Raw genomic sequence first — 27288 nt, forward strand, 5'->3', positions numbered from 1 at the left:
TCTTGATAGCTCCTGCGTGGCCACGCAGGACTTGGTATGCAGACCTGGTGAATATGTCATCGGCTCCACCATGGAAGCTACCTTTGAGACGAGACCTTCTTGTTCAAGGTCCGTTCGAACATCCGAATCTGGTCTCACTCCAACTGACTGCTTGGAGATTGAACGCTTGATCTTATCAAAGCGAGGGTTCTCAGATTCTGTTATTGATACTCTTGTTCAGGCCAGAAAGCCTGTAACTAGAAAAATTTACCACAAAATATGGAAAAAATATATCTGTTGGTGTGAATCTAAAGGATTCCCTTGGGACAAGGTAAAAATTCCTAAGATTCTATCCTTTCTTCAAGAAGGATTGGAGAAAGGATTATCTGCAAGTTCCTTGAAGGGACAGATTTCTGCCTTGTCTGTGTTACTTCACAAAAAGCTGGCAGCTGTGCCAGATGTTCAAGCCTTTGTTCAGGCTCTGGTTAGAATCAAGCCTGTTTACAAACCTTTGACTCCTCCCTGGAGTCTCAATTTAGTTCTTTCAGTTCTTCAGGGGGTTCCGTTTGAACCCTTACATTCCGTTGATATTAAGTTATTATCTTGGAAAGTTTTGTTTTTGGTTGCAATTTCTTCTGCTAGAAGAGTTTCAGAATTATCTGCTCTGCAGTGTTCTCCTCCTTATCTGGTGTTCCATGCAGATAAGGTGGTTTTACGTACTAAACCTGGTTTTCTTCCGAAAGTTGTTTCTAACAAAAACATTAACCAGGAGATAGTCGTGCCTTCTTTGTGTCCGAATCCAGTTTCAAAGAAGGAACGTTTGTTGCACAATTTGGATGTTGTTCGCGCTCTAAAATTCTATTTAGATGCTACAAAGGATTTTAGACAAACATCTTCCTTGTTTGTTGTTTATTCTGGTAAAAGGAGAGGTCAAAAAGCAACTTCTACCTCTCTCTCTTTTTGGATTAAAAGCATCATCAGATTGGCTTATGAGACTGCCGGACGGCAGCCTCCTGAAAGAATCACAGCTCATTTCACTAGGGCTGTGGCTTCCACATGGGCCTTCAAGAACGAGGCTTCTGTTGATCAGATATGTAAGGCAGCGACTTGGTCTTCACTGCACACTTTTACCAAATTTTACAAGTTTGATACTTTTGCTTCTTCTGAGGCTATTTTTGGGAGAAAGGTTTTGCAAGCCGTGGTGCCTTCCATTTAGGTGACCTGATTTGCTCCCTCCCTTCATCCATGTCCTAAAGCTTTGGTATTGGTTCCCACAAGTAAGGATGACGCCGTGGACCGGACACACCTATGTTGGAGAAAACAGAATTTATGTTTACCTGATAAATTACTTTCTCCAACGGTGTGTCCGGTCCACGGCCCGCCCTGGTTTTTTAATCAGGTCTGATAATTTATTTTCTTTAACTACAGTCACCACGGTATCATATGATTTCTCCTATGCAAATATTCCTCCTTTACGTCGGTCGAATGACTGGGGAAGGCGGAGCCTAGGAGGGATCATGTGACCAGCTTTGCTGGGCTCTTTGCCATTTCCTGTTGGGGAAGAGAATATCCCACAAGTAAGGATGACGCCGTGGACCGGACACACCGTTGGAGAAAGTAATTTATCAGGTAAACATAAATTCTGTTATTGTACTCTAAACCCGGAGTATTGTTCCTTCCTCTATTAACCAGATGTAGTAAGTTACCATCTGCAGCAAGAGAATCCTCACCCAACTCAAGAGCTCAGTTTGCAGCTTGACAACATGAATGCAAAGGCTAAAGAGCTCCAGGGACAGTTACATTCTGAGAAGGTGGTGGTTGCCGAGATTAAGAAAGAGCTTGCACAAACCAAGGCAGAACTCGAAGCTACTCTCAAAATACAGCACAAGCACTTTAACGAATCGGAGACACTCAGGTTTGCCAATAGATCAAGCAGATTTTCCTGATTAATAAGAGGGATCGCCCTTGTTTTACGTTAAGGCCTGATTGTTGGTTTGATACTAATGAGATAAAGTTATTTCAGTAAGTTTTCAATTGCTTTCTCTTAATGAAAACATGAAACCCAAATTTTTGTTTTTTAATGATTCAGCTGCAATACAATTTTAAAAAGTTTAAAAAGTTTCTAATTGTTATTTCTATTATCAAGTTTGCTTTGTTCTTATGTTATTCTTTGTTGAAGATGATACCTAGGTAGGTAGCCTGCATCTGTTTCACACAGTTTGGCAGCAAATACTTCTGCCATCTAGTGCTCTTGCAAATGTTTAACATGGATAAAAGCATTTTTACCAAATACTGCTGCAGGCACGTGCACCCTCCTAAACCTACTTTTCAACAAAGGAAACTGAGAGAACAAAGTAAATTTGCAAATAGAAATATATTGGAAAGTTTAACTCTATCTGAATCTTGAAAGAAACATTTTCGTGTTTCATGTTCCTTTAAACTCTGCTGTTTCTAAACATTACTTTTTTTTCATAACAGGTTGGAAGTAACGCAGCGAACAAATGAACTGGATGAAGTAAATAGCACTTTAGAAAATGAGCAGAAAAAAAGTAGAGAATTGCAATGGGCCTTGGAGAAAGAAAAAGCCAAAATTGAAAGGAGAGAGGAAAGAGAGAGAGAGGAACTAGAGGTAATATGTGTAATTCACAAAGTATCTACAGGTTTTGGAATAATATCATTATTTAAAGCTTACTGGATAGTTTTGGATGGCATTGTAAGCTTTCAAAAAGATCTGAGGCTTAAAGGGACAGTGTACACTCATTTTCATATAATTGCATGTAATGAACACTACTATAAAGAAGAATATGCACAGATACTGATTTAAAAATACAGGATAAAACATTTTAAAAACTTACTTAGAAGTTCCCAATTTATCACTGTTGATGAGGTTAGGCTGGGACACCCAGTGAAAAGGGCTGGGAAAGCAGAAAGAGCAGACCCCCCCCCTCCCCCTGCATATAAAAAGGCAGATTACACAAACAGGAGCAATCTGGAATCTGTAGTCTTCAGTCTACATCTGATAATTTGGGGCTTTGTTATGAGTCTAAAAATCAGCACAATGTTATTAACAAATAAGCAAAACTTTACATTGTACAAAAACACTCGAAGAAGGGCTATATAAATGGATCATCTACAAAACATTTTTGCAAAGAAAAATCTAGTGTACAATGTCCCTTTAATCTCAAGTCAGACCTCAATGACCCTAGTCAGATTCCATTCTTAGTTATTTCATGCACAGCACTTTTTAGGTAAATTATCTGTAATCCCACATAGATTAGTTACAAAGCACATAATCCCATATCCCACTAGCATTTATATACTATTTAACTCCATTTAATTACTGACACAAGACAATTATACACTCTGCAAATACAGTGAGCTGTAGCTGTATGAGATGATAAATGTGGAAAACTATCCTGGCATAGTATATCCTGGTCTTCTGGTTAGAAACATAGATTTTGACGGCAGATAAGAACCATAGTTCTGACCAATATTTGCTAAAAGTATAAATGTATCTAGTTCATAGGATAGCCTTATGCTTATCTCAGGCATTAGTCACCCCACAGTGTTTGTCATTACCACCTCTTGTAGAAGTTAATTCCATTAATGATCAATAAGCCTTTCTGTAAATAAGATAGGTTGTCCTTAGTGACTAGATGTGACCACCCTTAGTGTCACAGAAACACAAAGCCTTCATGTTTGTTAAGAATTTTATCATTTCAGAATATTAACAGCTTCACATATTTTGCATCATCTTGCAAAAGTCTCATTGGCAATCCTGTTGTTCTGTCATGTATATACAGTGGATATAAAAAGTCTACACACCCCTGTTAAAATGTCAGGTTTCTGTGATGTAAACAAATGAGACACAGATAAATCATTTCAGAACTTTTTCCACCTTTAATGTGACCTATAAACTGTACAACTCAATTGAAAAACAAACTGAAATCTTTTAGGTAGAGGGAAGAAAAAAAATATAAAAATAAAATATGGTTGCATAAGTGTGCACACCCTTAAACTAATATTTTGTTGAAGCACCTTTTGATGTTATTACTGCACTGAGTCTTTTTGGGTATGAGTCTATCAGCATGGCACATTTTGACTTGGCAAGATTTGCCCACTCTTCTTTGCAAAAACACTCCAAATCTGTCAGATTGCGAGGGCATCTCCTGTACACAGCCCTCTTCAGATCACCCCACAGATTTTCAATCGGATTCAGGTCTGGGCTCTGGCTGGGCAATTCTAAAACTTTAATCTTCTTCTAATGAAGCCATTCCTTTGTTGATTTGGATGTATGCTTTGGGTCGTTGTCATGCTGAAAGACGAAGTTCCTGTTCAGCTTTCTTGCAGAAGCCTAAAGGTTTTGTGTCAATATTGACTGGTATTTGGAACTGTTCATAATTCCCTCTAGCTTAACTAAGGCCCCAGTTCCAGCTGAAGAAAAACAGCCCCAAAGCATGATGCTGCCACCACCATGCTTCACTGTGGGTATGGTGTTCTTTTGGTGATGTGCAGTGTTGTTTTTGCGCCAAACATATCTTTTGGAATTATGGCCAAAAAGTTCAACCATGGTTTCAACAGACCATAACACCTTTTCCCACATGCTTTTGGGAGCCTGGCTTGGATGTTTTTCTTTGCAAGAAAAGGCTTTCGTCTTGCCACTCTACCCCATAGCCCAGACATATGAAGAATACGGTAGATTGTTGTCACATGTACCACACAGTCAGTACTTGCCAGATATTCCTGCAGCTCCTTTAATGTTGTTGTAGGCCTCTTGGTAGCCTCCCAGACCAGTTTTCTTCTCGTCTTTTCATCAGTTTTGGAGGGACGTCCAGTTCTTGGTAATGTCACTGTTGTGTCATATTTTCTCCACTTGATGATGGCTGTCTTCACTGTGTTCAATGGTATATCTAATGCCTTGGAAATTCTTTTGTACCCTTCTCCTGACTGATACCTTTTAACAATGAGATCCCTCTGATGTTTTGGAAGCTCTCTGTGGACCATGGCTTTTGCTGTGGGATGCGACTAAGAAAATTTCAGGAAAGACCAACTAGAACAGCTGAACTTTATTTGGGGTTAATCAGAGGCACTTTAAATGATGGCAGGTGTATGCCGACTCCTATTTAACACGATTTTGAATGTGATTGCTTAATTCTGAACACAGCTACATCCCCAGTTATAAGAGGGTGTGCACACTTATGCAACCACATTATTTTAGTTTGTTTGTTTTTTCTTCCCTCCACCTAAAAGATTTCAGTTTGTTTTTCAATTGAGTTGTACAGTTTATAGGTCACATTAAAGGTGGAAAAAGTTCTGAAATGATTTATCTTTGTCTCATTTTTTTACATCACAGAAACCTGACATTTTAACAGGGGTGTGTAGACTTTTTATATCCACTGTATGTATGCATGGTGCATCTATATATGAATATATTTCTATTTATAAGATATATGTCTTAAAACTATCAAAACAAAATCTTTAATATTTGATATTTGTGGGGACAATACTTCAGTTATATTCTACAGTATTACAGTACTGTAGTACAAAAAAGAGACATTTTAAACTTAACATCCAATCTTTCTGACCATGGAAAACTGCAAAAAATATGGTACACTTCCTACTAGATTGCTTTTTGTAGTCTCTTAATTGCTTTGTGGTTGTTGTTTTTTGGTGGTATTCTTTTCTTTTTTTTTTTTTTACTTTTTAGATGTTTAGTTTAGTCATATGCAATGACTGGGATTTGGGTAGATTTATTCATGGTAAATGAAAGAGAGCTATAATCGTGATTATTTTTCCGAGCCTAAAGAAAGAATTTAATTCCACTGCATTTAGTGACAACGGATTGCAATGACTTATGGTTTATTTTAAATTTTATGTGAGATTTTGTTTTATAAATAAATGCTGACAAAGTCCCTTATTTATACAGGACTTGAAAATTTTAGTTGAAGACCAAAGACTGAAAAACACAGAAGTTACTACTCGTTTAGAAGAAGAGAGACAGAAAGTGAAGGAGCTCAATGAAAAAATTGTATCATTGGAAACAGTATATGACACAGAGCTATCCAAAGAGAGAAGCAAAGTGTCTGAACTTCAGACATTCTTGGATTTAGAAAAATCAAGAACTAGTGAACTTATGAATACCATTGAGTGTAGAAGAGAGTTGGAAACACAGATTCAGACCAGTAAAGGGAATGAGCAAGAAGAAGGCTACAACCCTGCTGTTGATTTAATCAATGAGCTGCAAAGTCAGTTAGATTCCAAACATAAACGTATAGTAGAATTGATGAGTGAGGTGGAAAGCTATAAATTAGAATGTGCAGATCTAAAGCAAACTATTGAACAAGAAAGGCAATATCATAAAAAGGAGTTGAAAGAAGTGAAGAAGTCTCCTCATCAGACTGAAGAATTATTAAAGTCGAAGGTAGACGATCTTCAGAGGAAGTTAGATGAGAGGACGTTAGAGGTCCAGATGCTACAAGCAGATGAGGTGCATATGAAACAAATCATTCATAAACTTCAAAACAGTGTTCAGGTGGATGCTCCAGAATTTTATGCTACAAGAAGAGAGCAAGGCCAAAGTGAGGTAAGTTGTTTCCAAAAAAACAACAACTTTTTCCTACATTCTGATCGTGATTTCTAGCACCAGGTCTTGTAGGACTTTCCTATATTTGTATATTTTAGCGGAAGTGTTAATCTGTTTGTTTTTAGCTTGTTAACAGCTTTGTACTATATTTATATTCTCATGAACAGGTATAAATAAGCACCTGGGATTTCACAATGTTACATTTGAATATGATATTATTTGGAAACTTAGTATAGGTTTACATAAAAGAAACAGTGTCCTCACATTTTCTAAACTAAACCATAAGGTGCAGCCCAAAATTAATACTAATAGGGCATTTAAGTAACATCCTTATAATTACTGTAAACATGTAAACTCTAGAAGGAATTTTGCGTGCTCATATTTTTTACATTTTTTTTATTTTTTATTGAGATTCAAATCAGGCATACATATTGCATATGTCAGAAAAACATACAAAGAAAATTAGTCTTAATATACAGCCAGTATAAAGAAACAAAAAGGTAAATGTAGATTCATATGCTATAAGTCAGAATTATAATATTTTATACTGCCTGCTGTCTATATACCCTCAAGATGGTGTCTGAGGCCACTCTTGGACCTTTTAGTACTATAATTGAACCAAAGCAATAGAGGGTAATCATATACAATGAGAGACCACTTGTGGATCTCAAATAAGGAACCTCAAATTAATTTTCTTATATATGTTGATATTCCACAAAAAAACAATATCAATAGGTAACATATAGTAAGTACCAATACATAACTTATTGCAACTTCCTATTTACAGTAATTGTCAGACGAAAGTGACTACTGGATTGTTCACTCATGGACCTCTTATTCATGTATAGTAAAGCTCAATTGGTAGTCACTATTATCGCCACTTTTAGACTATATGTCACTCATGAGAAACCAAAAAAATGTCAATCAGTTACAATATTTTAACAACTGAGTATAAAACTAGAATGGGACGTTACAAAGCAGTATGAAAGGGGACCTCCTGAGCTTCTACAAAATGTAATGAGATATAGTGGTCTACTGATGGAATATGGGAGATGTAGTGAGTATATTCAGGAAATAATTAAATGGCATGGGTGGGATTAGAGAAAACATGTGGTATGTTAGTAGAGTTAGAATACATTGCATAGAGTATATTTGAGAGAAGTAAATATGTTTTGACCTGAGTGGTGAGCGCTTTATAATAGTACTAACCCTTTATTACACATAAAGATATACTATCGCCGGTGGGAATATAAAGAGCTAGTGGACATTAAAATTAGACAGCCGTCCAAATAGGTGTGAATTATACTGAGCCTTTGTTAGCTACCTTAAAACTCTGCTCACATAAGCTTAAAGTTATATACTCTGAAGTCCCAGAGACATATCACTATAAATGTATGGTAAAGGTTAATTAGTTAATTACAACAAATCTCTAATCATAGAGCGAGCAGTAGCACAAATAAAAGCACATCATTACCATCAGGTCTACTTAACATTATAATTTACACCTATACATCTAATATAAAGTTAGCCTGCACATTATACGGTAGAAAATATAAGTTAAATGACTCTGCACTGGAAACTAATGAAATTAACAGAGATATACACATTGTGCAGACATCGATAACATTTAAATCTATTTAACAAAAAAAGAAACCTTAAGTGCAATTTGATAGGTACATTCTCATAGTCACATACTTAAAGTGAAAGTAAATCCTAGCATTTTACAAACGCTAGGATTTACTATTGAAACAAATAAAGGGCACTTTCATTCATGTAGAAAGCTCCTTTATTTGATTCAACCGATCGCCGCTCCTACGTCAGCTCATGGCTAAAAAAAATTTGGCTAAGAGGTGACGTTTTCACCTCTTAGCCAATAGCCGTGCGGTAAAGCTCCAATGGACGCCAAGCCGGATTTACCGCATGGCTATTGACTAAGAGGTGAAAACTTCACCTCTTAGCCAAAAATTTTTTTAGCCGTGGGCTGCTGTAGGAGCTAAGAGGGGCGATCAATTGAATCAAATAAAGGAGCTTTCTTCATGAAGTATCTTATACTTCATGAATGAAAGTGCCCTTTATTTGTTTCAATAGTAAATCCTAGCGTTTGTAAAACGCTAGGATTTACTTTCACTTTAACTTTGGAGATTATAGGGACATCTGTCTGAGTAGGAGCAATTTCACATATTGACATCAGACTGCACTAGACTGTGTAGTTAGAAAGTACATGGGAATGAGATCTAATGATCAGATGAAGGAAACTCAGGAGCATCACCATCATAAAGTTCAGTACATATGAACAAGTGATGTAAACAATCTGATCATTTACTATGGTCTATAAGCCCCCACCTTAGGTGATCTGCTATGGCAAAGTGGCTGAAACTCAGCCGATTCCACATTTGCTTAGAGATCGCATGGAATCACTGGTATTCAGTAACGCCGCGTCGGCTACTTTACTTCTCTGTGGCTCCAGGGTGATATGTATCCGTTCTCTTCCAGGCTGTATTTGACTCTCTAGATGGTTACCTTTCCGGCTCACACATTTATTGATAAGGGTCGTGGCCAAAGTTATTTTCTTTCACAGAGTAGCAGAATCTCCTAAGTTTGGTCATTCGGACTCTGCGACTTTCAGGCACTGGTTATTACGGGTTCCATGAAGGATTACTGAATCCTGTACTGTGTGCGCCTCGGCATGGGATGAACCCTCCTCTGGGTGTGTTGGTATTGCGCATGCTATCCCCTCAGACTTTGGACCATCTGCGAAGGTAGACTGGTATACCAATTGCTTAAGATCGGTAAAATGTGTGTGGATCAGGTTTATTGCATAGCTTTCCCAACTCTCAATCATCTCCATGTCTATCCAAAAGAATTTGTGCAGTAGAACCACTTAAAATAATTCAGGTGCAGAGACAGTTTCAACACAACTGTTGTACCCGGATAACCGGGGAGGGGGGTGCAGAGGGTATAGGTAGGCTGCCTGAGCCTATCTTTTTTTTCTAATTTTTTTTTTTTTTTTTGAGGAAACAAACAAAGAACAAGCAGCAGGCTTGATTTGGCAACAAAACAAAATATACAATACATAGTATATAACATTGCATAGAGATACATACATAATGAATAGTAATCCTCATGCTAAAGAAGACAATAAGAAAAAGAGAAGCCCACATCTGGATCATTTTAATAAGTATCAATATCTATGGTAAAGAAAAGACCTTCAATGCAATAAAGGAATTTCTAAGTAGTTTCTCTAAAAGGGAGAAGTAATGGATGGATATTTCAAAGTTAATCACTAAAAAATATCAATGGGAGGCAACCAAAATTGCAGTGCAGCTCGCTCCTGCTATCAGACAGAGCAGGAGCGAGCTGCACTGAGTGTAATGGTGCGGTCGGGCCGGGCTGTGACTAGACAGCTGGCCAAATCCACTCTGTGTAAAAACCAGACCCGCTCAGAAGAGCACAGAGAGCGGGTCTGGAAAACAGTATTTTTTTATAAAAATTCACAGGGAATATTATGTTTTATAAAGCTGCTGCTAATATAATGTTATATAATTCTGCACTATGTGCAGAATTATATAACATTATTTTTTAGGTTTACTGGCCCTTTAAGCTGTTAGTGTCCACTGTGAGGAACATAGTGAGGAAATGGAAGACCACAGGCACAGTTCTTGTTAAGGCCAGAAGTAAAATATCGGAGAGGCAAAGGATGGTGAGAACGGTCTAAAACAGCCCACAGACCACCTCCAAAGACCTACAACATCATCTTGCTGCAAATGGTGTCACTGTGCATCGTTCAACAATTCAGCATATGGGAGAGTGATGCGGAAGAAGCCTTTTCTGCACACATGCCACAAACAGAGTCGCTTGAGGTATGCAAACACAAATTTGGACAAGCCAGCTTCATTTTGGAAGAAGGTTCTGTGGACTGATGAAACAAAGATTGAGTTATTTGGTCATAACAAGGGGCGTTATGCATGGCGACAAAAGAACACAGCATTCCAAGACAAACACTTGTTATCCACAGTAAAATTTGGTGGATGTTCCATCATGCTGTGGGGCTCTGTGGCCAGTGCCGGTACTGAGAATCTTGTTAAATTTGAGGGTCGCATGGATTCCACTCAATATCAGCAGCTACTTGAGAATAATTTTGAGGAATCAGTCACAAAGTTGAAGTTACGCCGAAGCTGGATATTTTAAGAAGACGACACAAAACACTGCTCAAAATCTACCTGGCATTTATGCAGAGGAACAAGTACAATGTTCTGGAATGGCCATCCCAGTCCCCAGACCTGAATATCATTGAAAATCTGTGGGGTAATTTGAAGCGGGCTGTCCATGCTCGGCAACCATCAAACCTAACTGAACTGGAGATGTTTTGCAAGGAGGAATGGTCCAAAATACCTTCATCCAGAATCCAGACACTCATTACATGCTATAGGAAGCATCTAGAGGCTGTTATTTCTGCCAAAGGAGGCTCTACTAAATATTGATGCATTATTTCTCTTGGGGTGCTCAAATTTATGCACCTGTCTAATTTTGTTTTGATGCATATTGCACATTTTCTGTTAATCCAATAAACCTCATTTCACTACTGAAATATTACTGTGTCCTTCAGTTATTTGATAGATCAAAATGAAATTGCTGATCCAAACACCCAATTTTTTTTAAATGAAAATCATGGAAATTGTCACTGGTGCCTACTCCTTTGCATACGACTGTGTGTATATCTATATATATATATATATATATATATATATATATATATATATATATATATATATATATATATATATATATATATATATATATATAGTGTGTGTATATATATATATATATATATATATATATATATATATATATATATATATATATATATATATATTATAATTTTTTCCCTAAGATATGATGAGTCCACAACGTCATCAATTACTGTTGGGAATATCACTCCTGGCCAGTAGGAGGAGGCAAAGAGCACCATAGTTAAACTGTTAAGTATCACTTCCCAGTCATTCTCTTTGCCTTCTGTGCAAGGAGGAGGTGAAGTTTTGGTGCCTGAAGAAATTGTATTTATTTCACTTCAATCAAGATTTTATTATTTTAGAACAGAGTAGGTTACTCTGTTCACTCCCCTTTTTCAAGGATTGGGTCTAGCCATACTCCACATTAGTTTCTTCAGTAAGGGCAGTGGTGGCTTTAAATCAGTTAGGAACTTGTAAGGTGGGCCTTGCTGCTTTTACCTAACATATTTGCTGTCCATGGTATAGAAAGAAACAAAATTGTTCCAGCTGGTGCAAAAAAGACTTTTATTGTGCAAACAGGGATGTAAAAAAGCAACGTTTCAGGCCCACACTTGGCCCTTTCTCAAGCTTGACCATAGATTAGTGAACAAACATTTAAATAGCCACAATGGCACCAAATATTGTGATTGAAAGTGATACAATGTTGCCCTCTAGTGGCGAGCAATAATATAACATACAAATGTGTTTTAAAGTGCATTTTGATGGCCTACAATACCGCCACCTAGTGAGTCATCATCATGTTGTCTGGCACATATATATACTTCATATCATATGTGAAAATTCATATATTAAATATTAAAAATAATAAGCGTTAATCAATTTATCAATATATAAATGACAAAAATTTCATATTAATAAAAGTTTAAAAATGCATTGAGAATTTAATCATTGTTTTGATAACCACAATATATTAAATTAAAAAATATATATGTCAAGTGTATCTAATTACAGATAGATAAATTATTTTTATCAGTTGACTTGATTTTGTAATATCTTAATTTACTATCCATCAGTAGACAGACACACCTACATATTTGGTCAATATTGGATATTCAACATTATGTATTCATTCACAAACTTTCAGAGACATCAAATCTCATATCAATATGTACATATGGGCGCACATCCATCTATGCATGATTTTAACAGTACAATACTATAAAAAGAAACATTCTGGATTAATGAATTATGCACTTTATGGCCGAGAGGCTTAAATAGGGAATGCAATTAGACTGCCTTTTGGTAATTTAATAAAATGGAATGACATAAAAAGTTTCTTTTTATAGTATTGTACTGTTAAAATCATGCATAGATGGATGTGCGCCCATATGTACATATTGATATGAGATTTGATGTCTCTGAAAGTTTGTGAATGAATACATAATGTTGAATATCCAATATTGACCAAATATGTAGGTGTGTCTGTCTACTGATGGATAGTAAATTAAGATATTACAAAATCAAGTCAACTGATAAAAATAATTTATCTATCTGTAATTAGATACACTTTACATATATATTTTTTAATTTAATATATTGTGGTTATCAAAACAATGATTAAATTCTCAATGCATTTTTAAACTTTTATTAATATAAAATTTTTGTCATTTATATATTGATAAATTGATTAACGCTTATTATTTTTAATATTTAATATATGAATTTTCACATATGATATGAAGTATATATATGTGCCAGACAACATGATGATGACTCACTAGGTGTCGGTATTGTAGGCCATCAAAATGCACTTTAAACACATTTGTATGTTATATTATTGCTCGCCACTAGAGGGCAACATTGTATCACTTTCAATCACAATATTTGGCGCCATTGTGGCTATTTAAATGTTTGTTCACTAATCTATGGTCAAGCTTGAGAAAGGGCCAAGTGTGGGCCTGAAACGTTGCTTTTTTACATCCCTGTTTGCACAATAAAAGTCTTTTTTGCACCAGCTGGAACAATTTTGTTTCTTTATATCGATGCTGGGTTTGGTGAACCTGTTCCTGGCTGTGCAGTGAGTGCTGTGTTTCATGTTACATTGTTGTCATGGTATAGAAAGCCAGAGTTGGTTTACTCTGTTCTTTCTCTTCTACAGGACTCTGTGAGGAACATGTGTTCTCTCATACTGTGTAATCAGTCCTCCTGCCGGATGGCCTGACTGCAAGTAAGTGCCTTTTGTCTTCTAGGGATGGGAGACTGTGCACTTAATGAGGTAAAAAGACCTGCAACATTTTCTGGGACACACATGTCCTTTATATGGGTATATTTAGGCTGGGAGCAGTCACTGCATGTGTGACAGGAGAATTTGGGAGTTTTATACTTCTTTCTGGTATATCAAGTATTTTCCCCTGTAAAGTTGTGGGCTGTGTTTCATCAATGTGTATAATTTGTCACCTCTTTATTTTTATATATCTTATGGAACTTTTCTCCTGTTAAGTGTAGTCAGTCCACGGGTCATCCATTACTTATGGGATTATATCTCCTCCCTAACAGGAAGTGCAAGAGGATCACCCAAGCAGAGCTGCTATATAGCTCCTCCCCTCTACGTCATACCCAGTCATTCTCTTGCACCTAACTAATAGATAGGACGTGTGAGAGGACTGTGGTTGTTAAACTTAGTTTTTATTTCTTCAATCAAAAGTTTGTTATTTTAAACAGCACCGGAGTGTGTTGTTTCTTCTCAGGCAGCATTAGAAGAAGAATCTACCTGAGTTTGTGTATGATCTTAGCGGTCGTAACTAAGATCCACTTGCTGTTCTCGGCCATTCTGAGGAGTGAGGTAACTTCAGAACAGGGGATAGCAGGCAGGGCTCACCTGCAAGGAGGTATGTTGCAGTATATTATTTTCTAAGGAATGGAATTGACTGAGAAAATACTGCTAATACCGATGTAATGTAAGTGCAGCCTTAAATGCAGTAGTAGCGACTGGTATCAGGCTGATATGTATGTATGTTTACACTGAGGTATTTCTGGGGAATGGAACTTCACTAAGAAAATACTGTATATATTTAAGTAATATTTGAGCCTCCACTGCAGTGAAAGCGACTAGCAGCAGGCTTATTAATAACATTTCATAATTTTATTTTTAAAACGTTTACTGGCATGTTAATCGTTTTTTTTCTGAGGTACTTGGTGATAAAACTTTATGGGCATGATTTTTACCACATGGCTGTCGTTTGTTTCTGAATAAAATCAGTTTACTGAGCTTCCCCACTGTTGTAATATGAGTGGGAGGGGCCTATTTTAGCGCTTTATTGCGCAGTAAAAATTCAGTCACAGTCTTCCTATTTCTTCCTCCATGATCCAGGACGTCTCTACAGAGCCCAGGGGTCTCCAAAACTAGTTTTGAGGGAGGTAATCACTCACAGCAGACCTGTGAGAGTGTGTTTTGACTGTGATAAAAACGTTAATATTAAATTGTTATCCGTTTTTGGGTACTAAGGGGTTAATCATCCATTTGCTGGTGGGTGCAATCCTTTGCTAACTTAATGCATTTACTGTGAAAATTTGGTTGCTATAACTAATTTGGTTCATTGTTATTTCAACTGTGACAGTTTTTTTGTGCTTCTTAAAGGCACAGTAGCGTTTTTTATATTGCTTGTAAATTTATTTGAAAAGTATTTTTCCAAGCTTGCTAGTCTCATTGCTAGTCTGTTTAAACATGTCTGACACAGATGAATCTCTTTGTTCAATATGTTTAAAGGCCAATGTGGAGCCCAATAGAAATTTGTGTACTAATTGCATTGATGCTACTTTAAATAAAAGCCAATCTGTACATGTAAAGAAAATTTCACCAGACAACGAGGGGGAAGTTATGCCGACTAACTCTCCTCACGTGTCAGTACCTTCGCCTCCCGCTCAGGAGGTGCGTGATATTGTGGCGCCAAGTACATCAGGGCGACCCATACAAATCACTTTGCAAGACATGGCTAATGTTATGACTGAAGTACTACCTAAATTGCCAGAATTTAGGGGTAAACGCGATCACTCTGGGGTAAGAACAGAGTGAGCTGATAATAATAGAGCCATTTCTGATACTGCGTCACAATTTGCAGAACATGAGGACGGAGAGCTTCATTCTGTGGGTGACGGATCTGATCCAAGTAAACTGGACTCAGACATTTCAAATTTTAAATTTAAGCTTGAGAACCTCCGTGTATTACTAGGGGAGGTATTAGCGGCTCTGAATGATTGTAACACGGTTGCAATTCCAGAGAAAATATGTAGGCTGGATAAGTATTTTGCGGTACCGGCGTGTACTGACGTTTTTCCTATACTTAAAAGGCTTACAGAAATTGTTAACAAGGAGTGGGATAGACCCGGTGTGCCTTTTTCACCCCCTCCTATATTTAGAAAAATGTTTCCAATAGACGCCACCACACGGGACTTATGGCAGACGATCCCTAAGGTGGAGGGAGCAGTTTCTACTCTGGCTAAGCGCACCACTATCCCGGTGGAGGATAGCTGTGCTTTTTCAGATCCAATGGATAAAAAGTTAGAGGGTTACCTTAAGAAAATGTTTGTTCAGCAAGGTTTTATATTACAACCCCTTGCATGCATTGCGCCTGTCACGGCTGCGGCGGCATTCTGGTTTGAGTCTCTGGAAGAGACCCTTAGCACAGCTCCATTGGATGAGATTATAGACAAGCTTAAAGTCCTTAAGCTAGCTAATTCATTTATTTCTGATGCCGTAGTACACTTAACTAAACTTACGGCTAAGAACTCCGGATTTGCCATTCAAGCGCGTAGAGCGCTGTGGCTTAAATCCTGGTCAGCCAATGTGACTTCTAAATCTAAATTGCTTAACATCCCTTTCAAAGGGCAGACATTATTCGGGCCCGGTTTGAAAAAAATTATCGCTGACATTACTGGAGGTAAGGGCCATGCCCTGCCTCAAGACAGGGCCAAACCAAGGGCTAAACAGTCTAATTTTCGTGCCTTTCGTAACTTCAAGGCAGGAGCAGCATCATCTTCCTCCGCCCCAAGACAGGAAGGAACTGTTGCTCGCTACAGACAGGCTGGAAACCTAACCAGTCCTGGAACAAGGGCAAGCAGGCCAGAAAACCTGCTGCTGCCCCTAAGACAGCATGAAGTGAGGGCCCCCGATCCGGAAACGGATCTAGTGGGGGGCAGACTTTCTCTCTTCGCCCAGGCTTGGGCAAGAGATGTCCAGGATCCCTGGGCGTTAGAGATCATATCTCAGGGATATCTTCTGGACTTCAAAGCTTCTCCTCCAAAAGGGAGATTTCATCTTTCAAGGTTGTCAGCAAACCAGATAAAGAAAGAGGCGTTTCTACGCTGTGTACAAGACCTTTTACTAATGGCAGTGATCCACCCAGTTCCGCGGTCGGAACACGGACAAGGGTTTTACTCAAATCTGTTTGTGGTTCCCAAAAAAGAGGGAACCTTCAGACCAATCTTGGACTTAAAGATCCTAAACAAATTCCTAAGAGTTCCATCGTTCAAAATGGAAACTATTCGGACCATCTTACCTATGATCCAAAAGGGTCAGTACATGACCACAGTGGATTTAAAGGATGCCTACCTTCACATACCGATTCACAAGGATCATTACCGGTATCTAAGGTTTGCCTTCCTAAACAGGCATTACCAGTTTGTAGCTCTTCCCTTCGGGTTAGCTACAGCTCCAAGAATCTTTACAAAGGTTCTGGGCTCTCTTCTGGCGGTTCTAAGACCGCGAGGAATAGCGGTAGCTCCGTACCTAGACGACATTCTGATACAAGCGTCAAGTTTCCAAACTGCCAAGTCTCATACAGAGTTAGTTCTGGCATTTCTAAGGTCGCATGGGTGGAAGGTGAACGTAGAAAAGAGTTCTCTATTGCCACTCACAAGAGTTCCCTTCTTGGGGACTCTTATAGATTCTGTAGAAATGAAAATTTACCTGACAGAGGACAGGTTATCAAAACTTCTAAATGCTTGCCGTGTCCTTCATTCCATTCAACACCCGTCAGTGGCTCAATGCATGGAGGTAATCGGCTTAATGGTAGCGGCAATGGACATAGTACCTTTTGCACGCCTGCATCTCAGACCGCTGCAATTGTGCATGCTAAGTCAGTGGAATGGGGATTACTCAGATTTGTCCCCTATGCTAAATCTGGATCAAGAGACCAGAGATTCTCTTCTATGGTGGCTTTCTCGGCCACATCTGTCCAGGGGGATGCCCTTCAGCAGGCCAGATTGGACGATTGTAACAACAGACGCCAGCCTGCTAGGTTGGTGCGCTGTCTGGAATTCCCTGAAGGCTCAGGGATCATGGAATCAGGAGGAGAGACTCCTTCCAATAAACATTCTGGAATTAAGAGCAGTTTTCAATGCCCTTCTGGCTTGGCCTCAGTTAGCAACTCTGAGGTTCATCAGGTTTCAGTCGGACAACATCACGACTGTGGCTTACATCAACCATCAGGGAGGGACAAGGAGTTCCCTAGCGATGATGGAAGTCTCAAAGATAATTTGCTGGGCAGAGTCTTACTCTTGCCACCTGTCAGCGATCCACATCCCAGGCGTGGAGAACTGGGAGGCGGATTTCCTAAGTCGCCAGACTTTTCATCCGGGGGAGTGGGAACTTCATCCGGAGGTGTTTGCCCAACTGTTTCAGCATTGGGGCAAACCAGATCTGGATCTCATGGCGTCTCGCCAGAACGCCAAGCTTCCTTGTTACGGATCCAGGTCCAGGGACCCGGGAGCGGTACTGATAGATGCTCTGACAGCACCTTGGGTTTTCAACATGGCTTATGTGTTTCCACCCTTCCCGATGCTTCCTCGATTGATTGCCAGGATCAAACAGGAGAGAGCATTGATGATTCTAATAGCGCCTGCGTGGCCACGCAGGACCTGGTATGCAGATCTAGTGGACATGTCGTCCTGTCCACCATGGTCTCTGCCTCTGAGACAGGACCTTCTGATTCAGGGTCCTTTCAAACATCCAAATCTAATTTCTCTGAGGCTGACTGCATGGAGATTGAACGCTTGATTCTATCAAAGCGGGGATTCTCGGAGTCAGTGATTGATACCTTAATACAGGCTAGGAAACCTGTTACCAGGAAAATTTACCATAAAATATGGCGTATCGCCAGAACGCCAAGCTTCCTTGTTACGGATCCAGGTCCAGGGACCCGGGAGCGGTACTGATAGATGCTCTGACAGCACCTTGGGTTTTCAACATGGCTTATGTGTTTCCACCCTTCCCGATGCTTCCTCGATTGATTGCCAGGATCAAACAGGAGAGAGCATCGATGATTCTAATAGCGCCTGCGTGGCCACGCAGGACCAGGTATGCAGATCTAGTGGACATGTCGTCCTGTCCACCATGGTCTCTGCCTCATAGACAGGACCTTCTGATTCAGGGTCCTTTCAAACATCCAAATCTAATTTCTCTGAGGCTGACTGCATGGAGATTGAACGCTTGATTCTATCAAAGCGGGGATTCTCGGAGTCAGTGATTGATACCTTAATACAGGCTAGGAAACCTGTTACCAGGAAAATTTACCATAAAATATGGCGTAAATACTTATATTGGTGCGAATCCAAGAGTTACTCATGGAGTAAGGTTAGGATTCCTAGGATATTGTCTTTTCTACAAGAAGGTTTAGAAAAGGGTTTATCTGCTGGTTCGTTAAAGGGACAGATCTCAGCTCTGTCTGTCCTTTTACACAAACGTCTGTCAGAAGTTCCAGACGTTCAGGCTTTTTGTCAGGCTTTGGCTAGGATTAAGCCTGTGTTTAAGACTGTTGCTCCGCCGTGGAGCTTAAACTTAGTTCTTAACGTTCTGCAAGGTGTTCCGTTTGAACCCCTTCATTCCATTGATATCAAGCTGTTATCTTGGAAAGTTCTGTTTTTAATGGCTATTTCCTCGGCTCGAAGAGTCTCTGAGTTATCGGCCTTACATTGTGATTCTCCTTATCTGATTTTTCATTCAGACAAGGTAGTTCTGTGTACTAAACCTGGGTTCTTACCTAAGGTAGTCACTAACAGGAATATCAATCAAGAGATTGTTGTTCCATCATTGTGCCCTAACCCTTCTTCAAAGAAGGAACGACTTCTGCACAATCTGGACGTCGTCCGTGCCCTGAAATTTTATTTGCAGGCAACTAAGGATTTTCGTCAAACTTCTTCCCTGTTTGTCGTTTATTCTGGACAGAGGAGAGGTCAAAAAGCTTCGGCTACCTTTCTCTCTTTTTGGCTTCGTAGCATAATACGTTTAGCATATGAGACTGCTGGACAGCAGCCTCCTGAAAGGATTACAGCTCATTCTACTAGAGCTGTGGCTTCCACTTGGGCCTTTAAGAATGAGGCCTCTGTTGAACAGATTTGCAAGGCTGCAACTTGGTCTTCACTTCATACTTTTTCCAAATTTTACAAATTTGATACTTTTGCTTCTTCGGAGGCTGTTTTTGGGAGAAAGGTTCTACAGGCAGTGGTTCCTTCCGTGTAAATATCCTGCCTTTCCCTCCCGTCATCCGTGTACTTTTAGCTTTGGTATTGGTATCCCATAAGTAATGGATGACCCGTGGACTGACTACACTTAACAGGAGAAAACATAATTTATGCTTACCTGATAAATTCCTTTCTCCTGTAGTGTGAGTCCACGGCCCGCCCTGTTGTTTACGGCAGGTCTAAATTTTTAACTTAAACTCCAGTCACCACTGCACCCTATAGTTTCTCCTTTCTCGTTTGGTTTCGGTCGAATGACTGGGTATGACGTAGAGGGGAGGAGCTATATAGCAGCTCTGCTTGGGTGATCCTCTTGCACTTCCTGTTAGGGAGGAGATATAATCCCATAAGTAATGGATGACCCGTGGACTGACTACACTACAGGAGAAAGGAATTTATCAGGTAAGCATAAATTATGTTTTTTAGCAGCTAACAGCTCCATTGACACTGTAATGGGTGTTATTTGGATATCAAATGCATGTAATTATGTTTTTAAACATGTAAATGTATATATGATTTACCTATAAGTATGTTAAGTCTGGGCTGGTCTTTGTACTATTGGACGGGTGGAAAGTTTTTTTTCTAAAACCGAGTTTTGCCGCCTTTAACGTTCTCTCCTTCATAATATTGGTGGGGAGTCAGAGTAGAATTGCGCACTCGTAATGGCTGCGCAGTTTATTGTCGGCAGGCTTGTGACTAGCTTTCTGCTGCAGTTTTTCTAGCGGTGCGGGGTTTCTTCGTTTCCGACATTTCCTAAGGTTGATTGCATGTCAGGACCACTACGGCACCTCCTTCTTGGTGCGCTCCGGATTGTTCTAGATTGCTTAGCTGGATCGGACTGCTGTCCTTAAAGGGACACTGAACCCAAATTATTTCTTTCGGGATTCAGACAGAGCATGCAATTTTAAGCAACTTTATAATTTACTCCTATTATCAAATTTTCTTCATTCTCTTGGTATCTTTATTTGAAATGCAAGAATGTAAGTTTAGATGCTGGCCCATTTTTGGTGAATAACCTGGGTTATTCTTGCCGATTGGTGGATAAATTCATCCACCAATAAAAAAGTGCTGTCCAGAGTCCTGAACCAAAAAAGAATCTTAGATGCCTTCTTTTTCAAATAAAGATAGCAAGTGAACGAAGAAAAATTGGTAATAGGAGTAAATTAGAAAGTTGCTTAAAATAGCATGCTCTATCTGAATCACGAAAGAAAACTATTTGGGTTCAGTGTCCCTTTAAAAGGACAGTAGTTTTTCTAATAATTTTTTACCACAATTTAATTTAATTATGTTAGGTCTCCTAGGATGAGTCTGTTCAGGCAATGCCACAACTTTCTCCTTAAACGTCCCCAGCCTCAGTGGTATCACATGCAGTGCCCTGCGGTTCCTATCAATGGAGGAGTTTATTTGCCTGCAGAAGTTGCTGCACAAATATCTTCAGCGGTATCTGCAGCATTATCTGCTTTTCCTAGTTGAGGGAAGACGCAAGAGGAACTTAAAGATTCAGATAGTGAGGTTTCTGCCCATCTAATGCTACTCAGTTTGGCTTTACTCTTAAGTCTGATGAGGAGAATACGTCGGTAGTCTCTGAGGGTGAAATTTTAGATTCGGACAGTATAATTCCTTCATCTGATGCTGAAGTTGTATCCTTCAGATTACGCTTGAACACCTTTGTGTATTGTTAAAGAAGGTTTTGGCTACCTTGGAGTCACTCAGATACGCTGTTGTTGTCCACCCTAAAGAATCTAGTAAACTTTTATATACTAGTATTCCTTTGTGGAAGTTTTTCCTATTCCAGACCGTGCTGAGAGATTTTTCACAGGATTGGGAGAAGTCAGGGATTCATTTTCCCCCGTCTCCTATCTTAAAAAAGATATTTTTCTGTCACTGTTTCCTTTAAATATCATGGCGCACAGGGCCTGAAGTAGTAGAACATTTCTACTCTGAGAACTACAATTCCTAGAGAGGATAGCTGTTCTTTTCAAGATCAATGGACTAAGCTGGAGTCTTACATGGAAGTTTGTATTGCCACTGTGTCAAGTGCGGCATCTTATTGGTGCGACGCCTTGTCTGATTCCAATTTGGTAGAGACTCATTTGGAGGAGATCCAGAATAGAATTTAGGCTCTTAAGCTAGCCAATTCTTTTATCTCTGATGCTACCATGCAAGTTTTAAACCGGGAGCCAAGATATCTGGCATTGCTGTGCTAGCCCGCGCGGCGTTGTGACTATATCTTGTTCAGGGGATTTTTCTTCTAGTCTAAGTCTTCGAGTCTAAGTTTCTGGGGCTTTCTCACAAGGGTAAGTCCTTGTTTGGTCCTGATCTAACTGGAATATATCTGATATTAAGGGTGGAAAAAGGTCTTTTCTACCGCAAGACAAGATGAATAGACCTTAAGGAGTTTGCCCCCAATCCGGGATCGCTCCAATTGGGGGGCTGAATCTCTCTGTCTTCAAACATGGATACGAGATGCTCAGATAGACCGTGGACATAGTATTGCAGGGTTTCTACATATAATTAATATCTTTCCTCCCTGAGGCAGGTTCCATCTCTTTATTTTATCTGCAGGCCAGTTAACAGTGAGGCATTTTTGTAGTGCGTTTGGGACTTTTCTTCCCTGTGAGTGATAGTTCCTGTTCCTGTAAGGGAATAGGGTCTAGGATTTTATTAATTCCTGTTTGTGGTTCCCGAAAGAGAGGGAATTTTTTTCATCCTATGGTAGACCTAGAGTGTCTCAACATGTTGTCTCAGGGTACCGTTCTTCAAATGGAAACCAGTGGTTCCATTCTTCCTTTGGTCTAGGAGGGTCAGTTCATGGTGACCATAGACCTGGAGGACACATATTTTCAAGTTCCTGAGTTTTACCTTTCTGTCAAACACTTTAAGTTTGTGGCTCTTCCCTTTGGCCTTGCCATGACTCTCAGAGGGGGCTATATTGTCAGTGATCAGGTTTCAGGGAATTGCTGTGATGCCCTTCCTGGACATCTTAATGGTTCAGGAGATCTTGTTGTCTTTCTTCATTCCCATGGATGGAAGTGAATCTGAAAATGAGTTCCCTTGTTCCAGCTACAGGGGTATTGTCTTAGGGACCATATTAGTTTCCCTATCTCTGAAAATATTTTTGACAAGGGTCACAAAATAGATGATTCTTTCCTCTTGCCTCTTTCAGTACTCTGTTTGGTCCTTCCGTGGCTCAATGTATGGAGGTATTTGGTCTGATGGTTGCTTAATTGGATATCATCCCTTTGCTTGATTCCATCTGAGAGTCTGCTGTTCTGTAGGTTCAGATAGTGGACCGAGGATCTTGTGGCTCTGTCTCGGAGGATAGATCTAGATCTGTCGACATGAGATTCTTCCCTGTGGATCAGAAAGGGGAATTAGTGGTAGAGCGCCCGCTTAGCTTGCAAGAGGTAGTGGGATCGTTGCCCGCATTCTCCAGAATCTTTTCATTTTCTCAGGAACATCTGTCTTGGGGCACATGCTTCCGGAGACCTTCCTGAGTAATAGTGACCACGGTTGCTAGCCTGTTTGGTTGGTAACTATGGACTTAGGAGGTTTCTGCTCCTCCCTATAACCATCTTGGAGTTGAGAGCGATCTACAATGTTCAGATGGCTTGGACTCAGTTGTCGTAACCGGTTTTTCAGGTTCTAGTTGAACAATTTCTCCTCAGTGGCTTACATTAACCACCTGGGAGGAACCTGGAGTTCCTTTGCCATGATTGGCGTGGAATGTTGTTTATCCACTATTCACATTTCAGGAGTGAATACCAGGAGCAGACTTCTTGAGCAGTCAGGTTTTTCATCTCCATGTTCTCCAGGCTATCGCTTAAATGGGGGTTGCTGAAATTGGAGATGGCAGTACGCCAAGCTTCAAAGTTATGTTAAAGGTCATGAGATCAGCAGGCTGCTCTGTTAAATACTCTGGCGGTTCCTTGGGATTTCAGTCTGGCATCCCTGTTCCTCAGTTTGCTCTCTTTCCACGAGTCATTGCTCGTATCTTGCATAGTCTCGCAGAATCTGGTATACAGACCTAGCGGAGATGTATTTCTTCTACCTTGGTGGTTGTTCCTGAGGAAGGACCTTCTAATTTAGGTTCCATTCTTTCATTCAATTTTCATTTTCTCTGAAGCTTTCTGCTTGGAGATTGAATGCTTAGTTCTGTCTAAGCGTGGTTTTTCTGAATCGGTCATTGAGACCATGATTCAGGCTTGCAAGCCTGTTACTGGTATCTTTTACCATAAGGTATAGCGTAAATTCCCTGATTGGTGTGAATCCCAGGACTGCTTCTGGAAGTAGGGTCAGGATTCCTAGGAGTTTTGCCCTTTGTCCAGGAAGGTCTGGAGGATGGTTTGTCAGTCAGTTCTCTGAAGGGTCAGATTTCTGCGTTATCCTTTTTTACAGACATGTGCCAGATGTCTAATCTTTTTCTCAGACCCTGGTCAGACCTGTGTTTAAGTCTGCTGCTCCTTTTGGAGCTTTAACCTTGGTTTTAAGGTTTTGCAGCTGGCTCAGTTTGAGCCATAGCATTCCATAGATTTTAATTTTTATCTTGGAAGTTTTTCTTTTTTCTTCTGTTAAGTGTGATCAGTCCACGGGTCATCATTACTTCTGGGATATTACTCCTCCCCAACAGGAAGTGCAAGAGGATTCACCCAGCAGAGCTGCATATAGCTCCTCCCCTCTACGTCACTCCCAGTCATTCTCTTGCACCCAACGACTAGATAGGATGTGTGAGAGGACTATGGTGATTATACTTAGTTTTATATCTTCAATCAAAAGTTTGTTATTTTAAAATAGCACCGGAGTGTGTTATTACCTCTCTGGCAGAGTTTGAAGAAGAATCTACCAGAGTTTTGCTATGATTTTAGCCGGAGTAGTTAAGATCATATTGCTGTTCTCGGCCATCTGAGGAGTGAGGTAAACTTCAGATCAGGGGACAGCGGGCAGATGAATCTGCATAGAGGTATGTAGCAGTTTTTATTTTCTGACAATGGAATTGATGAGAAAATCCTGCCATACCGATATAATGTCATGTATGTATACTTTACACTTCAGTATTCTGGGGAATGGTACTTCACTAGAATTACACTGTAAGAAATACATAAAGCTGTTTAATAACTAGAGATTATGTTTAACGTTTTTGCTGGAATGTAAAATCGTTTTCATTTGCTGAGGTACTGTGTGAATAAATGTTTGGGCACTATTTTTCCACTTGGCAGTTGCTTAATCTGTTTTTCTGACAGTTTCTGTTCTCCCTCACTGCTGTGTGTGAGGGGGAGGGGCCGTTTTTTGGCGCTTTTTCTATGCATCAAATATTTCAGTCAGCAACTCATTGTATTCCCTGCATGATCCGGTTCATCTCTACAGAGCTCAGGGGTCTTCAAAACTTATTTTGAGGGAGGTAATTTCTCTCAGCAGAGCTGTGAGAATTATAGTTTGACTGAGATAAAAAACGTTTATTCTGTAATTTGTTTCCTGCTTTCAGAATTTGTTATCTTTGCTAATGGGATTAAACCTTTGCTAAAGTTGTGTTGTTTACAAGGATTGAGGCTATAACTGTTTCAATTTATTAATTTTCAACTGTCATAGATCTTCTGTGCTTCTTAAAGGCACAGTACATTTTAATATTATTCTAATTGAATTGTATTTCCAAGTTGCAAGTTTATTTGCTAGTGTGTTAAACATGTCTGATTCAGAGGATGATACCTGTGTCATTTGTTGCAATGCCAAAGTGGAGCCCAATAGAAATTTATGTACTAACTGTATTGATGCTACTTTAAATAAAAGTCAATCTGTACAAATTGAACAAATTTCACCAAACAACGAGGGGAGAGTTATGCCGACTAACTCGCCTCACGTGTCAGTACCTACATCTCCCGCTCAGAGGGAGGTGCGTGATATTGTAGCGCCGAGTACATCTGGGCGGCCATTACAAATCACATTACAGGATATGGCTACTGTTATGACTGAGGTTTTGGCTAAATTACCAGAACTAAGAGGTAAGCGTGATCACTCTGGGGTGAGAACAGAGTGCGCTGATAATATTAGGGCCATGTCAGACACTGCGTCACAGGTGGCAGAACATGAGGACGGAGAACTTCATTCTGTGGGTGACGGTTCTGATCCAAACAGACTGGATTCAGATATTTCAAATTTTAAATTTAAACTGGAAAACCTCCGTGTATTACTAGGGGAGGTGTTAGCGGCTCTGAATGATTGTAACACAGTTGCAATACCAGAGAAAATGTGTAGGTTGGATAAATATTTTGCGGGTACCGACGAGTACTGAGGTTTTTCCTATACCTAAGAGACTTACTGAAATTGTTACTAAGGAGTGGGATAGACCCGGTGTGCCGTTCTCACCCCCTCCGATATTTAGAAAAATGTTTCCAATAGACGCCACCACAAGGGACTTATGGCAAACGGTCCCTAAGGTGGAGGGAGCAGTTTCTACCTTAGCTAAGCGTACCACTATCCCGGTGGAGGATAGCTGTGCTTTTTCAGATCCAATGGATAAAAAGTTAGAGGGTTACCTTAAGAAAATGTTTGTTCAACAAGGTTTTATATTGCAACCCCTTGCATGCATTGCGCCGATCACGGCTGCAGCGGCATTCTGGATTGAGTCTCTGGAAGAGAACATTGGTTCAGCTACTCTGGACGACATTACGGACAGGCTTAGAGTCCTTAAACTAGCTAATTCATTCATTTCGGAGGCCGTAGTACATCTTACTAAACTTACGGCGAAGAATTCAGGATTCGCCATTCAGGCACGCAGGGCGCTGTGGCTAAAATCCTGGTCAGCTGATGTTACTTCTAAGTCTAAATTGCTTAATATACCTTTCAAAGGGCAGACCTTATTCGGGCCCGGGTTGAAAGAGATTATCGCTGACATTACAGGAGGTAAAGGCCATGCCCTGCCTCAGGACAAAGCCAAAGCCAAGACTAGACAGTCTAATTTTCGTTCCTTTCGTAATTTCAAAGCAGGAGCAGCATCAACTTCCTCTGCACCAAAACAGGAAGGAGCTGTTGCTCGCTACAGACAAGGCTGGAAACCTAACCAGTCCTGGAACAAGGGCAAGCAGACTAGGAAACCTGCTGCTGCCCCTAAAACAGCATGAATTGAGGGCCCCCGATCCGGGATCGGATCTAGTGGGGGGCAGACTTTCTCTCTTCGCCCGGGCTTGGGCAAGAGATGTTCAGGATCCCTGGGCGCTAGAGATAATATCTCAGGGATACCTTCTGGACTTCAAATACTCTCCTCCAAGAGAGAGATTTCATCTGTCAAGATTGTCAACAATCCAGACAAAGAAAGAGGCGTTTCTACGCTGCGTACAAGAGCTCTTGTTAATGGGAGTAATCCATCCAGTTCCACGATCGGAACAGGGACAGGGGTTTTACTCAAATCTGTTTGTGGTTCCCAAAAAAGAGGGAACTTTCAGACCAATCCTGGACTTAAAGATCCTAAACAAATTCCTAAGAGTTCCA

General features: G+C 40.0%; 1 protein-coding gene across 1 annotated transcript in view; it reads left to right on the top strand.

Moving 5' to 3' along the window:
• AKAP9 (A-kinase anchoring protein 9) overlaps window positions 1-27288 on the top strand; it is an 894005-nt gene that overhangs the window by 784692 nt on the left and 82025 nt on the right. The window contains exons 39-41 of the mRNA XM_053715709.1: window positions 1672-1894; window positions 2458-2608; window positions 5906-6562. Coding sequence (XP_053571684.1) covers window positions 1672-1894; window positions 2458-2608; window positions 5906-6562 — 1031 coding nt within the window. The remainder of the gene's footprint in view (window positions 1-1671; window positions 1895-2457; window positions 2609-5905; window positions 6563-27288) is intronic.

This window comes from Bombina bombina, chromosome 5, assembly GCF_027579735.1.
Source record: "Bombina bombina isolate aBomBom1 chromosome 5, aBomBom1.pri, whole genome shotgun sequence".
NCBI classification, from domain to species: Eukaryota; Metazoa; Chordata; class Amphibia; order Anura; family Bombinatoridae; genus Bombina; species Bombina bombina.